General features: G+C 37.0%; 1 protein-coding gene across 1 annotated transcript in view; it reads right to left on the reverse strand.

Moving 5' to 3' along the window:
* Positions 1 to 89: 89 nt before the first annotated feature.
* COL25A1 (collagen type XXV alpha 1 chain) overlaps positions 90 to 18321 on the reverse strand; it is a 300290-nt gene continuing 282058 nt past the window's right edge. The window contains exons 36-41 of the mRNA XM_061478450.1: positions 16091 to 16144; positions 14836 to 14862; positions 14079 to 14132; positions 9614 to 9700; positions 6706 to 6744; positions 90 to 5942 (exon numbers count right to left, since the gene is read on the reverse strand). Of these exons, the coding sequence (XP_061334434.1) occupies positions 5940 to 5942; positions 6706 to 6744; positions 9614 to 9700; positions 14079 to 14132; positions 14836 to 14862; positions 16091 to 16144 (264 nt within the window). The 3' untranslated portion in view covers positions 90 to 5939. The remainder of the gene's footprint in view (positions 5943 to 6705; positions 6745 to 9613; positions 9701 to 14078; positions 14133 to 14835; positions 14863 to 16090; positions 16145 to 18321) is intronic.

Consider the following 18321-nt stretch of genomic DNA (forward strand, 5'->3'; position numbering starts at 1 on the left):
ATGCAGCATAAATTTCTTCAGATCCAGACAGACTAGAGCAATGTTTTGCACCAACACTAAAAACTTTATAACTATGCAAAATCAGCACCAGTGGTTGGATTAATATTTTAATAATTACACACTTTTTACATTATGAAAATAAATCATAAATAGTGTAAAAATAATTCTGAAGATCAACTTCTCACAAGCAAGAAACAAAACCTGAAGTACAAAACTGAAAGAAAACAAAACAGTATTCAATCAAAAAACAAGGAGCGATTTTAATAATAAAACCAAAAAAAGCATGCTGTTTGATCGGGTTCAATTAAGTCAAGACCAGAGGCCACAGGAAAGTGGTAATTAATAACAAATTAAAATGGGTGATTAAAACCTTGTAATTTACACTACTTGTCAAGAGGTCTCGTGACATACTTACAGCGCTAAGACACTCAAAATATTTCTAGTATTGATATTATGATACTGACCCATGTGTTTTTCCCCCCAAGCATTGTAATCCTTACCAAATTACTTTTGTTTGTATTTTTATCTCTTCTACTGCACTTATGAGACCATTTGCAATACAAAAATAACAGCACATATAGATGAACTTAAAAAAGTAAAAAATACAAATAAAAATATATAATATTTTCCAAAGGAAAAAGTCAGATACATACATCTTAGTAACATTTTTAAAGTTGTGTGATATTTTCCCAAACATGTACAATAATATAAGAATATCCACATATATGTTAACAATATGTAAAACATTCTTCCACCAACTCAACTCTTCATAATACTTCAGAGAAGTGTGCAAGTACCAATGGTATCTGGGAAATTCATACAATTTCTCTTTTTAAATAGAAACAAGTAAAACGCTAACGGTCCCAGGTTAAGTTAAGGCCCCCTGTTTTCCAAAGAAAATTAGATTTCCAAGCAGCATTGATAATTGGATGCATTTAGAAACAAAATTAAACAAAAACAACACTTCAAATCCTTTTTTTTTTCTTTTTTTTTTTTTAAATACAAACTCCACTTGCTCTGTGTAGCATATTTTTGAAATTCTGTCAGAAATGATGGTGGCAGGCACTTGTATCTAACAGCATTTAATGAATCCAACCACCACGTAAAATACTTCAGTACAGAGGGTGCAAGAAAATCTTTACTTGTTCATCATAGCAACATTCAGATCCATAAAAGGAAGTTGCAGAAAGAAAATAAAGAAAATCAGGTGTTAGTTTTAATTCTGGTCACTGAAATCAAATATTTTTTTTTTTTTTTTTTTTTGCAATGACTAAAATTTAGGCTTCCTTTTGACCTCTACCTTTGATATTAGTGGTTTGTGTAACTCTCCAGTGTGAAAATTTATGTGTCTCATTAGGTAAAAGACAGATATTTAAAAATGTAATTTAAGATGGTCAAGCAGCAGTGATGAGGAAATTTGAAAGGAAAGGTCAACGCTTCATGCCTTGAACATCATCACATTCAATAGACTGGGAGTATCTCTGCAGTTTTTACTCACTGAAGTGGTCTTGATTCAATCAAACCCCATGATTAAAGTTGTTGATATTCCCCTGGTTACTAAGCATCAATACCTAGGTCCTTCCTCCTGCACGTATCAAATTGCTTTGCAAGGGAAGAATGCATCACTCATCCTGTTTCCCTGCTGGGGAAAGGGAGGTGCAGCCAAGTGAAGAGGCCAGGGGTCCAGGATCCAAACCACATCCCCTGACATGGCCCCCAGCCCTATGCAGCACCACCTGGCCACAAGGACCAAAGGTCTGCTCATCTCGTTTGGGATTGCATTGTCTCTTCTGCTGGTTTAAGAGAGTAACTGATACTCACATGCACTCTTCCATGAGTGTAATGCTCAGTGGAGCCAATGCTAACTTTCCACACTGTACAGTAATCTTAAGAATTATCCCTTTTAAAACTCTATACTTTACACTTGTGCAGGTATATGGATTTGATCATTCTGAAACTCATTCATACAACTTACATGGTGGACTAAAAATATATATATAAACAGCTGGATGAAGAGTGTCATTCTGCCTTGCTACACTATCAGAATGTGACATCAAATTCAGCAATAAATAAAAATATAAATCAAAAAAATACATTGTTCCATGAATTAGCATTTCATGCTTTACCTCAGGAAAAAAATACAAAGGTGTCCAAAGCATCCTGAAAGAAAGCTTCCCCATAGCTAATCTATGGATATGAAGACAAGGACCATGTATGTCAGACATATTCCATACAGTGCTTCAAAGGCTTGCTGCTTCTGTAACAGGACTTCTGCACAATGTGGTTATAATACACTGGAGTAACAGATGATTACAAAACCTGGTGTGAAACAAATACTGAAAACTCTCAAAAGAACAAGAATTAATCACACCTGAAAAGGTCAGGGATACAGAAACTGTGTAGACCAATACCACTACAGACTTCTACAACTGAAAGGACTGGTAGAGGAACTACTGTTCCTGTCACAAACTAAACAAAACAAATCATATCTATCTGGAGGAATGCTACTAAAAGATACAACACACAGGCAGTTCAAACTATAGCTTTGCCATCGAAAGAAAAAAGGTATACTAGCACCAAAAATAGTACTTTTTAAACAAAATAAACGTTGCAAGTCTTCACAGGGTGCTTTTCTTGATTAAATATTAAACACAATGCATTATTTTTCCCCTTGTCCTGAACATGCAACTTACCTACATACTGTTAGGTTTCAAGTCAATCTTTGAGATGCAAATATTAATGTCAAATCTATGAATGTAGTTTAATGTCAAATTAAGTTATTTGCTGTTCACCCATGGTCATTTAAATGGAATGAATCTTTCATGATATTGAAAAACACAGAAGCTTAAAAATATAAGTTAGATTATTTTTGGGGAAAAAAAAAATATTCCTTTCTGGTGGGAATTAAATAAAGAAATTGCAAGACTGAAAAGAAAGTGAGTAAAGGTGCTGAAGTGTTTCTTTAGCAGGGTCTCAGTGTCAGGGAGTTAAAGGAAAATTGAGTTTTGACTAATGCTTAGCAGCAATATCTATAAATATTTTCTGAATGAGGAAATGAATCAAGATTCTGCCAGCTTTACTGATGCATACAGAAATGGATGCAACGAGGACAGTTTAAAAATATAGATACACAAATTTAAAAAATGAGAGTGCTAATGACAGTGTGCATTTAATGGCTCTTTATCTTGTTGCTCTTTCCTAAATAACCTGTGTTTTTGCACAGTCTTGATATGGAACTGCTAAAGCATCTAGCCAGATAAGAAACATCCTACTTGACTTAGCATTTGGATACTCTGAGGGCCAATTAAAAAATATTTTATCTTACTGTATGATTGCCAGTATTTGCTATTTCATAAAAACATTCAACTTCTAGTATTCACATCTGCAATATACCCAGCCAAATGTACCAAGTCAGAGTATAGGCATAAGAAACTCTTTTTTGTTAGGTGGGCAGCTTGCTCCTCAACCTGTTGGATTTTGGGATAGTGCTTCTTAAACAAGCAGACTAAAACTGTCAAGTTGAAGGGCTTATGTGATTCTCCCCTTGCACCCTTTCTGGAAAGTTCCTCATTCACATTACTGCTGCTGCACTCTGATTATTAACACCTTATATTCAGTCTATGCCATGTGAAGGCTTTCACTATTGCAGCAATGATTATTCAAACAGGTCAATGCTCGCATCTCTGAAAATGTAAGCAAATAAAACCATTTTCCCTTATATCTGTGAACACTTGTTTATTTCTTAGTATTGGAAAGATGGATATAAGCAGTGAATATATATATATATATTCAGTATATATACATCTATATACTGTTGGAACTTCGTAAGGTACTACCAGATGGAGGCCACAAAATTAATTTTTAGTTTTAAAAAAATCTGTGGAAGATTTCCCCTCTTGAAAAGCTCTTTTTGTCTCTGATACAGCAAAATGACAATAAAGATTTAGCAAAATGAAAGATGGCATTATAGTGTCTTTTCCATTGATCTGAGATTGTGGATCAATATGAAAAGTGCAACCACACCAGGTCTCCATCTTCACATGATTTAGAAATGATGGAGTAAGCAAAAACATGCATTCCAAGAAGGGTAAGGTTCCCACACATGGATGGAGACAGGTTGTCTTCTTCAACTTTTGTTTTGGTCTGTGTATGAAAAACAAACCTCAGAAATGTAACTAAAAAAGTTTGTGATCATCCTGCTATATACACTAGGAATGGGAGTGCTATAAAAAGAACTTCCATGTGCCAAATATGGCACCATTTCTCATAACCTAGCCTCTCAAACTAACTACAGCGCACCATATGAAGACTCAAAACTGGAAGAAATATCTCATGGCAAAAACTACAAATGTGCACAAATTCAGTATTTCTAACAATAAAAGCAAAACTTTGCCCATGTTTGCCTAGAAAACTAGTCATCTGAACAGAAATGGAGAAATACTGACACCTTTAACAGTGTAGTGCGGTAACAAGCGTGCAGTGGTAATCACACAGACTTGCTTCTCCAATGTTTTTTGAATAATAATGTCAAGTAAGGTCACTGTAACAGCAGAAAAAGAACAAGATCAATTATGAATATAAATCAATTTGTGAAACACAAAAATAAACTATTTTTTTTTTAGACTTAAAGGCTTCAAAGACCCGAAAATAAAAACTAAATACTGAAACAAGATGCATGTCTGGCTTGAAGTATTTTCTTCAATGCCAACATCACAAATGTTAAACAGATTATTGAAATGCATCCTTTATGGCAACAGTTATGGGAAAAGGAAACAAAATTAACCATAGCTTCCAAAATTCTGCAGAAAAGTTCTGCTAGTTTTGTGTAATTTCAACTGAATCACCTGAAAATCACACCATGGTACATATGTCTCTGGTCAGTTCCATTATCCTCCTCCACTGGAGGATGTTCTGATTCATCCTCGCCTCAAGAATGCTGTTTCCTCCAGCAGTCCCAAAACACAATATGCAGAGTACATACTCTGTCCATCCTCGTAAGGTTGAGAAACTTCTGGTCTCAGGAGGTGTCTGCCATGGAGAAACGATCCCTGCAGCACCACTGTAACCTTTTCAAACAACCCACAGAGAAGTCTGGTTTCTTCTTCAGACTTCCTTCCTTCTTGATTAAGGACTTGACAGGGCCTGTCGTGAACGGTGAATGTCTTCACGACCGTGAGCAGTGCAAGGCAAACTGATGCTGATTAACAGGCGGGACCCCCTTTGATCAAAGGGGCCAAGTAACCCGCAAGACTGGAAGCCATCCACCTGCAGCTGGAACTCTATTCTCCAAAAATTCAAGGCCTCTTTCTATCCTCCTCTGGTTTATCTCTTTTTAGCAATAAGCCATGGTGTGACTCCCTTGGGATGACAAAAGGAAATGATTCAGAAACTGGAATCAAAGGTCACCGTGAGCAGCCATTTAGTACATAACGTGATCACACAACAAGCAGGTCTGGCACACAAACTCATGCTTTTAGTCTGTACAAGCAGATGTGGCACGAATCAGTGAAGTATTTAAGATGGACATGGAAGCCAAGTCAGTAAACTTCAATGGCGGCTGGTACAGTACATTTTGTAGCATTTTGCTCTTATTTGGTCACAATTTCTTGTAAACTAGTTCATGGCACTCATTGTCCATGCAGGTCCACAAGCCAAAATATAAGAATTTACAGAAATAATCAGATTTTTATTATTGATCATTGTATTGAGATCTCTCTCTAATGCAAGAGAGAATCTTTGCAGGTTTACCCTGCAGTTATATATCATCTAACTGCAGATGTAAGTGAAAACCAGATGTACACATGGACTATTGCAAACAAGTAAAAGCAGCTACATGTAAACATATCTCAGACTCGTAAAATCAAATTTTCAGTTTTCAACTATAAATACAAAAAGTGGAGCACTATATACACAACTTCATGCTTGTATGGTTAGATTCATCACTGCAAAGACAAAAAAAAAAAAGATACAGATTAATCCAATTAGTAAATTGATATTTCAGGTATCTATTCCAAATACATAGATAAGGCAGAGTTACAAATAATATGGAGAGTTGTTTCCTCAGCATCACCTATACTTCAGAGATAAATGCACCTAGGGTTTCACTTATGCTTTCTGTTTTCTAATGTATTACATGCCAGTATCCTTCCACCTACATTATTCTGAATGAAATGGTTTTAAATCTAGCACTGTCTATGTTAAGTCTTTACTAAAATAACGTTGCCAGTTAACATTAGCATAGAACATGTCAGCCAAGAGTATTGATTGAAGAATAGAAAGGTAGGGAAAACTGAAGGGCAGGATGCACTGCTCTTCTAGGTATCTCAGAAAACTGATATCATAATAAGTCAAGAAAAATATTTGATAAAAGTGCCCATGAGCTTTTATAAATAATGGTAAGCAGTGGTCATGTGCAGAAGTCAAAGGATGTGTGAGTCTTCATATGAAGCAGAAAAGTCTTGGACTTTCCAGAAATCTAAAGCCAACTATTTCTACAATACTGCATCAATAAGTTATTACTTCTAAATGTATATTACTACCTCATCGTGCCAGCTACTGTCGTGGGAGGTCTTATTTTGCATTGTTGCATATATCTGTCTAGAAGCTTTGAGGTATATCCTGATTGTGTTCAGTATGACTGTGACAGGCTTTTCTGTGTGCCAAAGAGGTACTGCCCCTGAAAAATAAAAGCTCTGCCCATCCTACCTTTTGCCAACAGCCAGGCATTGGTAATCCATCGGGACCCTGTTTCAAGGGGAGCAAGTAAAGAAAAACAAATAAAAAATAGAGAGAGCATAGTTAAGTTTGATAGGATAGATATTTCTTCAATATCTGTTAGAACAGCTAAAGCAGCTCTGACTTTCTAGCTGATAAGTAGCTACCAGTTTCTGACTTACTTTCTTGTTCTCAAGGTGAAAGAAAACCCAATTGACACTGTAAATACACACATGCACCCCTCTGCATAGTGATTTTTTTTTCCTAAATCATTAGAATATCTTCATTGGTTTCTTACTGCTGTTAGAGCTCAGACTGCATATTATTTAAAATATATAATAAAATATAATAAATAACATTTGTTATTCACAACAATCTGTAGCTGACTGTAAAAATCAATGAGCAACAAAATAGTATCACTTTTATCTGGAGGATATTTGTGTTTAAAATCTGTATTTAATGGGCCCCTAGTATAAAGTAAACCCAATGATAAGACAAGAAGACTCATATTTGAGTAGAACATTTTCTGTTCACTTTCACGCTTAGCTTTTGAATGAAGTAGCAAAATCTTAAGGCCCGAACATACCTCAAGTGGCAAAGTGGAAGAAAACAGCGGTGGGCTCAGGGCAGTACAGCAGCACTGATAATTTTATCACTTGGACAATATAGCCATCTAATTCCTTCTTATGTTAGTGAGAGTCACTCCATTTTTCTGACACCACCCTACTTTCACATATCTCCATGCATCCAGTAAGATCAGAGTGAACTTTTGACCACAGTCATACTTATTTTCATGGAACTAATTCCAATTTACATGGCTATACAGGGTTTATCCAGAGAGTTATATGCTCAGAATTAGGAGCACATATGATGTAACTAGACTATACATGAGCAGAAAAAAAAATATCTGGCCTTTACATTTCTTTAGACTATGGAATAACAATACTTATTATGTGAATTTACATGTGAAGATAGTGGTTCATGAGAATTTTTGAATGCGCCTGCTATTGATTCTATGATTCTATGCAATCTGATGGAAACAGCTTGCTGCCTAAAGCTAGAAACAGTGAAATTTTCTTAGCAGTTTATTCTAGTCATTACCTATGGACAGAATATTTTTCATCTATCAATGATTGTTAGTGAATCTCCAGATATAAATGATAATACAGAGCCAGAGAAACATTTTTAAATTGAAAAAGCATGCTTGATTATCCCCAACAAAATATGAAATATGGTTACCATTAACTGGAAGCAAACAAAATGGGCTATGGAATAATCTTAATGGACTATGTATTTAAGATTAAAATTCATTAACATCAAACTAGAAGTGCTGTAGTTGAAAATAAATCTACTTAACATTCATCTTAAAGAACCGTGCTTAACCACCAAACAGTATCAGAACATGCAGATCAAATTTTACTGCGAACAATTCAAAAGAAAATCTTCCTTGTATCTTTAGGAAACGTGTATGTTCTGTTCTTTTATTTAAGAAAAAAAAAAACCTGAAGCTTACTTTGCCATTAAATAAAAATCACTGTTGCCATATTGGTACAAGGGAAAGGGTCAACAGGTAACATTTTAGTATAGGTGGGAATTTGAATTCATGCTAACATAGGGTAGGGAGTGTTGTGTGTATTCCAGGAAGGTAAGTTCCAAGGGTAAGACCATTAAATTGAAGACGTTAAGGAACAAAGACAGTGAGGGTGTGGGCTGCAGACTGTTATCTTCTTAGGAACCTCAGGTAAGTTTTTTATTTCCAGATCTGTTTGAAAACTATTTGATGAACAGGCCAGACACCAAAAATATTACTCGTGTAAGGTCTGGGAGATCAGGCTCCAGCTTGGCTTACTGGAAACCTGTGACTTGATTTTTAGAAATAATATTTACATCATTTTGTACTCTCATTTTGACCAAATCATGAAAACACACGCCTAAGACTGCATGGATTTGAAAGGAAGTCCAGGGTGCAGGGTAGCTATGGGACCGGGCTATGGTGAAGAACTGAGCCAGTGCAGACAGAAGTCATCAGACTTGATTAGAAGTGGAGATTGTGCTGGGTTTCTACAAAGACTTGCATTTAGGGTGAGTAAGGCAACCGGTACTTTGTGAGGGAAAATAACAAACCAGTGAATCTCAGGGAAAATGTAGGAAGGACACAAACTTATAAATTGCCATGTAATGTGGGAGCAAACTGTTGAGAGTTAGGTTTGAGGTGACAACAAAAAAAATGTGTTCTTTGATTGCAGCTATGATCACTGAAGCAGCTGGTTTGTCCATGCACATGCATGTGTTAGGTGACTAATGTAAGGTCAGCTCAGAAAAACATTACACTGAGAATGGCTGACTACAAACAAAGGAACTGCATGCAGGGTTGGTAGGAAAGAGAAATACTGTACCAATTGGCAAGGGGCATCCAGCCCATCCAGGCCAGGCTGGCCTGGCTCCCCTTTTTCCCCCTTAATTCCACGGAATCCCTGTTTGTAAAGATTAACTTGCAATGTTACTGTCAAGAAAATGCCTTCAGTATTGACTTATCTGGAGTGAACAAATAACAGTAGAGAGGCAAGAGGAGCAAGCTGACCATCATGGCGTGATTTCAACCTGTGGGGCACTGAATTTGGCAATTCCCATGCTTGGTTCCTTTCTAACATGTTTGGCAGAAAATAAACACCAGTAAAACCCACAAATTTGTCCTGAAGGTCTGAAGTCTAATGCTTTAAACCAAGTTAGGAGGTTGACAAACAAAGTCTGCTCCAGAATTTGCCAGAACTTGAGATCAGGCTGCGTTAACAAAGGGCAGCAGGTGACACAGTAATTGCTGCTTGCTCCTCTCCCATCATTTTTATTCCATCAGTCTACAGCAGGACAATTGATTGTCCAATACAGAAGTGAGACGTACCAATGGGCAAGGTGCATCTAATCCAGGAGCACCCTGTTCTCCTTTCTCCCCTTTAGGCCCCTTTTTGCCTTTCTTTCCCTTTTCCCCCTGTGGATACAATGGTTTGGATAAAACAAGTTTCATTCTTTTGGAAAAAAAATTAAAGAAAGATTGGTTTAAAAGTTTTGGTTTTTCTTTATAAGCCAATGGAGAGCTGAAAGGACACTTACCACTGTGTTCTGGTTTGGATGGTGCATTATGTGGAAAAATAAGTTATATAATCAAAGCAAGAACTGCAATCGATAGGTATTAGTTTGTGTTGGTACATCAGCATTATGAATGTTTTGAATCTTAGAACAGGGCTTGAAATCATCAGTTTCTTGAGACAGAGGCAAATCTGCAAAACTTCCCAATCCACAGTCCAAAACAAGAGCTCTTCTGTTTGTTCTAAGTGGTAGTACTGAAGTGCACATGGACACTAAGCTGAATTTGTCAGCTTCCTGACAAAATTTGTCACTGGTCAGAAGAAGTTTGTGAGAGCAGAGTACATCAGCATAGTCTCTCTAAAAAAGACCTGTGGCGTGGATGCTTCGCAGGGATGGCTGGTCTCTGGCTAAATTCTATCAACTTCCAAAGTGTCATGTTAAGGGTAAACGTAGCCAGAAGCATTTTTTGCAGAACTGACCCTTTTCACTCTGGTATGAGTTTGGGACAAATCCTGTTCTCAGTGGTGTCCACAGAAAGATACAGACATCACTGAGGGTGCACTCCTGTCATTCCAAATACAACGCGGCCATTTCAAACCCTGTTACAGGAATCAAAACATTTGAACTGCTTGATGGAGAGATCTGCTATGACACTTTCAATGATTTTATAATGTATTGGTATCAAAGTAATAAGTGACAATTAGATTCTTGATTTAAACATTCCAACTTTTAAATGTTCTCTTTACTGCAGGCAACATTCCATCTACTTATTTTACTGAAATCCAGTCCTTTGATTTCACACTGAGTTTTCCTTTCATATGTAAAACTTCCAGTGCTTTAATTACTCAATAGAAATGAGTAGACTTCCCTCAACAAAGCTACCTGCAAAGATGACCTCACCTTCAAGCAGTATAAGATGTTCACAGAGTTCATTTTATAATTGATTTCACACCAGTTATCACAATGGTAAATGAGTTTCAGGATTGCTCTCAATTTCATAAAAATCAAAAAAGGTTCTGTTAAAAAAAAAATGAAATAAATTGAACTAGGATTGTAAAAAATGGGATAGGAAGGATGAGTAAATCGGGAATATCACAAGGAAATGGGAAAAATAGTCATAGGAAAATTAGTATGACATTGGAGAACCAGCAAGGGAGGTTGTGGCTATTGGGTGGATTTATTTTGTGAGGAAAAGGGTAAAAAAGACAGAGGAATTGTAAGGAATGGAGGTAGAAGGAGAAGGAAGGAATGCCCCTTTGGAAGGAGAGACAGATTTTGGTAAAGCGTAGTAAATAGACATTTAACTAGCTCCACACCACTACAAAAACTAATCCATTAACAAGAGACAAAAAACATTTTACACAATTAAAAAATAGTTATATTTAAAAAAGGAAAGAAAGCATATTATTCATTTAATTTCATAGCATACTCAACACATTCAAATGAAAAATTTTTTTCCATGAACAAAACATACTGCATTCATGACACTATAAAAGCAAAGTTTCTTGTCTATCTTTTCTGTGTGCCAAAAAGTCACAGAGTAATATTTTGGGAAACAGCAACTCAAACATTACCCTTCTTCACTAAATTATAAGATTGTGATGTAAAAAAAGCCCTACATGTCAGGAACTGTGTGTTGGCTAAGTTTTCATCTTAAACCTTTAGAAACACGACAGTGTAGCACAGAAGCCCAACAGTTTCAGGGTCAAATCTCATGTTATTTGTGCTCGATGTAACACCAATGTATTTGCTGTGAGTACACGCAAGCACAGAGCACGAACATACTCCAAAATGATTCTGAAAATGGACAGTACAGTTTGGTTTCTACTCTTTTTTTATATTCTTAGGACTTGTATTTCTCTATGTGGTTGTGTTACAAGCCATCAGAGAACTATTTAAACATCCAGTTTTCAAGGCAAATCTATGATCTTATTCAGGCCAATGGAGCAGTCATCTGTGTAGAGAACAGTCTGGATTTTCTGAGTACTTTACTACTTTTAGCCATGCACTGAGTTCTTGTCTCTTAATCTTCAGTTCATTACTCTGAACTACTGAGGTGCACAAGAGTTATGGAGAATTTACATGTGATGAAGGTTAAAAAAAAAAATAAATTCCTTCTTGCCCTTCCTCAGGGCCTAAACAAACACAAAGTTGTGGCACTTTTGTAGTAATGTCATGGTTGTGTCCTGGGTTCAGCTGTAATAGTTATTTTTCTCCTTCTTAGTAGCTGGTGCAGTGCTGTGTGAGGGGGCAGTGAGCGAGCGGCTGTGTGGTTCTGAGTTTCTGGCTGGGCTTAAACCACAACAGGCTGGAACATCTCCAATCATCACATGCACAGATTTTCAGCAATGCAGAGTGTAGGGGGGAAAAGATGATGCCTTTCCAGCCCCTGTTGTAACGCATCATACTCTTCTGTCAACAAGAGACACAACTGCACATTTAGGATCAGGGCTCCCTTCTCTCCCTCTCCCCATAACACAATTTCTACCATTTCTTAAAAGTTTTTCATTTCTAAGAGGTTTTGTTTTGTTTTTTTTTATATAGGTTGAAAATACAAAATCAATTGTATTGATTTTCGTGCTTAGTGCTCCTGAACTATATTTTTAAATGACTAATTAGAGTTAGAACACTTTTACAAATTATTTTTACAGCCAAGTTAAGCAGACATTATAATGCAAACACTGACTGACTTTCAATGTAGCACAACTACTGACAGGCTAAAACAAAAATCATCAGTCTAGTAGTCATCTCAAACTGAAGAAGTAAAGTTTTACTCCTTGCCTATCATAGCATGCCTATGAACAAAACAAGCGTATGATCCTCAGTAGAATGCTAGTAATGATGTATATATTTTTGCAATGCAATTTAAATTTCTTAAGTAGAAATTTGTGAATCTCAATGTGTACAATGTCAGTCTAAGACACTACTGTAAGGAATATTTAAAAACTAAGAAAACATGAGCTGGACCCTCAACCTGTAAACTGGTTTATCTCATTATTCTCTAATGAAATGGGTGCTGCTACACCAATTTGGTAACAGATAATTAGTAACTTACATAAAGAAAAACATCAGAAAACTGAGAAAATTTGTTATATGAGACCTTCCATTAATTGCATTACTCTGTCTTTTGAGAGTCAGCCTTCCATTTGGAAAAGGAACTATTGATGCAGCAAGATACAAGTATTCCCTCATTTCTGGAAAACTGTCAAACCTGTGCAACAGAAGCTTCTTTGACAGAGGTCTCAGCTATACCTTCCCTGATTTTTCACTGAAAAAGACCTTCCTTTGCCTTCTAATCTTCTTCGAATGGTCGGAGAATTTTTAAGACAGAGATTTCATCTCTGCTCTCAGTCTACAGACTTCCTGGTGATCCTTTTAATCTGAAAGCCCATAAGATAACACGGTTTCTGACATATCTGTCAGACTTGTTAAGTACTTTATCCCATACATTCTCCTCAAGAAACAGGTTTTGCTTTTTCATTAATTTTTAGGGGGTTGGAGCACTAGATTTCCTAGGAGATGTGTCTTGCAGCCCAAGAGAACAGGGCTACACTGGCAGCCTGAGCTGCAACCAGACTCCAGAAAGATCTAACTGTGCCTGCGGCCACACATGGTTCCTCACATGATTCCCTTGCCCTTTTGCAGCTGGAGGTTCCATGTTTGAGGTATTCAGTCCGTCTCTGGGAATAATGAGCTAATACCCCAAAGCAGCATGCTGGACTCTAGGACATTAAAATGTTTTTACATCCTGAGTGCAAGAATCTGAGACTGTCCATTTTCACATGATGTATTTATGTAAGCCAACTCTTTTACCAGCTTTTCTTCCAGAGATCTTCTAGGAATCTGATGGCTGTATTTTGTCTACCTATCTCTAGCTGCACATGGAAACAGAATCAGAAGGTCTGATTGGAAGGGACTTCTGTGGGTTGCCTGGTCTAACCTCCCACCCTGAGCAGGATGATCCCTGACCTTCCATTAGGTCAGACCAGACCAGGTACTGCAGTGGGTTCAGCCACCTCTCTGGGTAAACTGCCCCAGTGCCCTCCTAACGAAGAAGGTTTTCCTAATAGCCAGTCTGAACCTCCCAGGAGCAGCTTGTTAATACTACTGGTTCTGTGCATAAATTTTTGTGGTTTTTCATGATTTTGCTCAGCATCTACCTGTGACCTGCCTTTTGGCACACAGTAAAAACAAAGATAAGTTTTAATGGGACAATTCATAGTGTAAAGACAGCGGAGCTGACTAGGCTGAGGAATCGAGAAACAGTTAACACTGGTCACCTTTTCTCCCTTTTCTCCTATATCACCCTTTTCTCCTCGAGGACCAGGGAAACCCTATAAAAACAAAATGGACAAAGATAGGTCTTCTTTTATTCACATGCAGGTTAAGCTTTCAAATACTCTTGGAAAATATAAAAAAAAGATGATTTCACTACATACTGTATACATATATATGTGTTACATGTGCACACATGCACACACACAGGAGTATGTGAGACAAGTCATAGTATTTGGTAGAGTAATTTTGTCAGCAATGGAAAGAAATGTAACTCAAAATGACATCAGTCCATGCAACATAGCATATCTACATTCTGGAAAAGACTCTTCCAAGCTAGGGCTTTCAGTGTAGGATTAGAAGAAAAGGCTTTCAGTAAGTCTTTTTAGCATGCCAAAGAAAGAACTTATGTTTTGAAATACATCCCTTACAGGTTATGGAATTATTCTCTTTAATTAGGATAAATTTACTTAACCAAATATTCTGAATATTTTCTTACCAAGTGCAGTTTTTTCAGCCTAGTGACTACCAAAGTACCACCTATTTGTGTAAGCACTGCATCTGGTGGTGTCTGTCAATTAGGGCTGTATATTGCATAATCTTTGTTTTCTCTATCACAGAGAAAGAGCAAATGCTGATTTAGCACACTCTCTATGTAGTGCATGCACACTAGATGGAAACAAAGTTGTTACACCCAGTAAGCTATTCCTTAAAAGATGCTTACCTACCATTGTGAGTGTATTGATCATACATATTACTTACATCAATGCCAGGCTCTCCATCTTTACCCTGCCAAAGAACCATATAAACTACATTAGTGTCCCTAAACTATGATACCAAAGGCTGCCTTGATGCCTGACTTCTATGCTCTCTCTGTACAGCAGTACCCCACGATGCTAAGGCTGTTAGTGAAGGACATTTCGGCCAGTGTTTAACATTTTGAGGAACTGATAACTTGACTGTAAAATTTTGCTTGATTGTAAAAGTTTTTTCGTATGCAGATTCCAGGAGCAAGCTAAAAATACAGAAAAGCCTATTATGAAATATTATGTTTAATTTTTAGTTCACAGGAAAGGGAAACAGAAACTGTATTTTTTTTTTATTTAACTCACAAAAGTAACCCTCACATGAACATGCTCTCAAGCTAATTTAACACTCCATGCAGCCTGAAAACTATCTTTAGTCATTGACTCCTGATACAATTAAATGGATCCAATTAAACCACAAGTCTGTATTCCATCTTTAATTAATTAAACAGATTAGACTGGAGAGGGTATGGAAGCATTGCAGTTCTCTTGCAAAGGCTGGTTGTGCTTGGCTAAGCACATTTACATGGCTTTTCTTGTGTCAAAGTACAGAACAGGCATGTGTATATGTACACAACTGACCCAGTCATCAGCAAAGTAAACAGAGTAAGTCAGCTGTTTTATTTGGGCTGTCCTTGTAGGCCAAAGGAAGCTCTCACTCATATTTTAGAAATGAATAATAATCTTTAAATGACTGATTTAAAGCATACCATCTCCACCTAAAAATGATCAACAATGAACTTCCCAAATTGCTTCTCAGCACATGGCACAGAAATGAAAACAAAACTGGTCTCTGAAGTGTCAAACAAACCAAAAGTATAACAGTGAATTAGCTTTGCAGCACAGAAATCAAAGCAGTTTATTGACATAAAGAAAGCTGCGGCTTTCCACGGTTCATCGTGAACTCCTGCCACTTTCACATGATCCCCAGGCAGCTGATTGCCACAGGGTGCAGAAAGAGGAGCACTTGCATTCTGGATTTCCTCTCTCTTGCTGGTTCATGTCAGATTTGTTTCATTACTTTTGCATGACCATGTGCATGGTCAGAAATCTACAGACCAGTGAGCATTATTATTAACCAGGGATTATTATTATCTATCTTTGCTTTTTCCAAATAACTGTATTGCTAGGTGAAAAGCAGTCATAAAGCACACAAAGTTTAATCAAGGAGTGATGAAAAGCACAACGTGTACAAACTATGCTCAACTCACAGGCAAGCCGTATGGTCCTCTGGGTCCAGGGTCACCTATGGTTCCCTTTTCACCCTACGAAAAGATTACGGAACAAGCAAACAAAAACATTGGCTGAATGAGATAGAAATGATCTCTACCAAGTGCTTTAGGTTAAAGTTTATACATTCCTAAATCTTTTGAGTGAAAAATAGCCAAGATAATTTACTTTTATTAAATGTATAAGGGTCAAAAGAGATGTGTATGGCTTTTGAGGCAAAATGATTTTTGGGCATATGATATTATATTTGGTTTTAAATACATTTGTAACTGAAAATATTTTTTAAACTGAACTTGCACTGATTTCAATTTTAAGCTTATAACTCAATAAAAAGCCAATGTTGTAATGAAAACTGAGGACATGCAGCATCAAGGTTCACCACAGCAGCTGAGATGAAGCACAGTGACAGGCAAAAATGTGCCAATCAAATGTGTTTAAGCAGGCAGTGTTATCAACAGTGACATTGTGAAGATTATCCCATGCACTGTATTGTTTTGCTAACTGTTCTGTTGGATCCTAGATTAGTGATGTTAATACCCTGGTTTATGAAATCAAAACTGTATTAATGTGCAAGACAAGCAAGTGCAGAGATCATTCCGTACTTGAAGTTTGATCTCATTTTGCTCAAAAACCCATGGAAAAAATTGCCAGTTTCCAGAGGGATGCTGCCAAAATAATTTTGCAAGCTTAATATAGAGCAAACTTTTCCAAATGAAATAAAATTTCAAGGCAACAAATTTCAGGCTCACTATAGTAATCATCTGTGCTTTCCAATTGTTCTTCATAAAGATTGATATGGAGTTAAACTTCCTGAGTCAGCTAACATTAACACAAGTAACTGCGAGCACAGCCTTCTGCAAGGTTGTTAGGGAGGCAGTGTTGGTAAGTAAGTATGTGTTTAAGACTGTGGTGCCACCTTCTGAATAAAGTCCAGCAAAAAGCCCTACTCTCTTGAGAGAACTAAATTCCTCCAAGTGTTGAAGAGATTAAAAAAAAAAGTCTTGACCACGTCCAATTTTCAAAGCTCCTACCTTCAATTTGTTATACAGGGTTATTTGTATATTTTCTTCACCTCCTTTCCTTAACATGAGCTAATGCAAGGCTTTGTTCAAGGCTCCTAGCCTACAGAAGTGCTGTTTTTCATCCTAGCAGTTGCTGCACTTAAGTTCTTGAGATAATGTTGTGTACAAGATCCTCCAAAAATCTAGATTATTTACTAATCATTATTAATTTGTTACTCTGTTATTAAATATAAGACAGAGATATGGATGTGTGCCTAATTAACAGCAGTGATCATTGGCACAGCCAAGTCCCTTAGCACAGCTCTGAAAATGGGCTGCTAAATCGTAATTTTGTTGACTGGATGATATAAAAAAGCAGGCACTGGAATAAACTGAGCCTGAACCTGTTTTTGAATAACCACAGGAGTAAGAAGTTCGACAAAGTAACTGACATTTGATCTATTTTAGATACTTTACATTTTTATATGGTGAACACTGTCTGTGCTCACTTTACTCTAGCGGTGATTACATGCATAATGTCTGATCTTTCTGGATTCTGATAATCTCCAGCCATTTCTGAGCAGCACTTAGGTAGGATGCCCTTGAAGAACAAGAGGAGGTACTGGGAACTGACTTCTGATTTTCAGAACAGTAAATCCCTTGCAGCTTTAAACCTTTCTTCTGAGAAGAAACTGATGTGCTGACCCATGTATGTAACGGCTACAAAAATGTTTGATCACTACTTGAGATATGTCAAGACTAGTTAAGTATCTTTTTTTAAAATCTCCAACAGCAAAGATGACTGTACAGCGTTCTCTCAAGATAGGCCTATAACATTGCTAAACATATGGTAGACATAAAGATGCTGAAGGTACCAGTCTAGGAAATAATCTCATCTGTTGTGTAAGAATATATTTTGGGAAATGCATCTCCCATTTTTTTTTTGCCTCCAATACAAAGCACATGCTGAAACGTGTTTGGAATATCAGATGAGGTCCTGAATGTGTATGGATTATATAAGATTGATGAACCGTCATAAGCATACTGCCCTCAGCCATCACGATAAAGCATTTCCTTTAGGGAAACAGACATTTGCAAACTTCAGTAAGGTTTTTAATAGCTTTTTGTACGACAATTCATCAGTGCCCAAGGAACAGAAACCATAGCCTTCAGTTTTGCCTCCTATGTCACTTCAGTCTCTTGAACCATGG

The sequence above is a fragment of the Pezoporus flaviventris genome, unplaced genomic scaffold (genome assembly GCF_033815535.1).
Source record: "Pezoporus flaviventris isolate CSIRO_AGI_PZ_B2104156 unplaced genomic scaffold, CSIRO_AGI_Pfla_v1 ptg000002l, whole genome shotgun sequence".
NCBI lineage: Eukaryota > Metazoa > Chordata > Aves > Psittaciformes > Psittacidae > Pezoporus > Pezoporus flaviventris.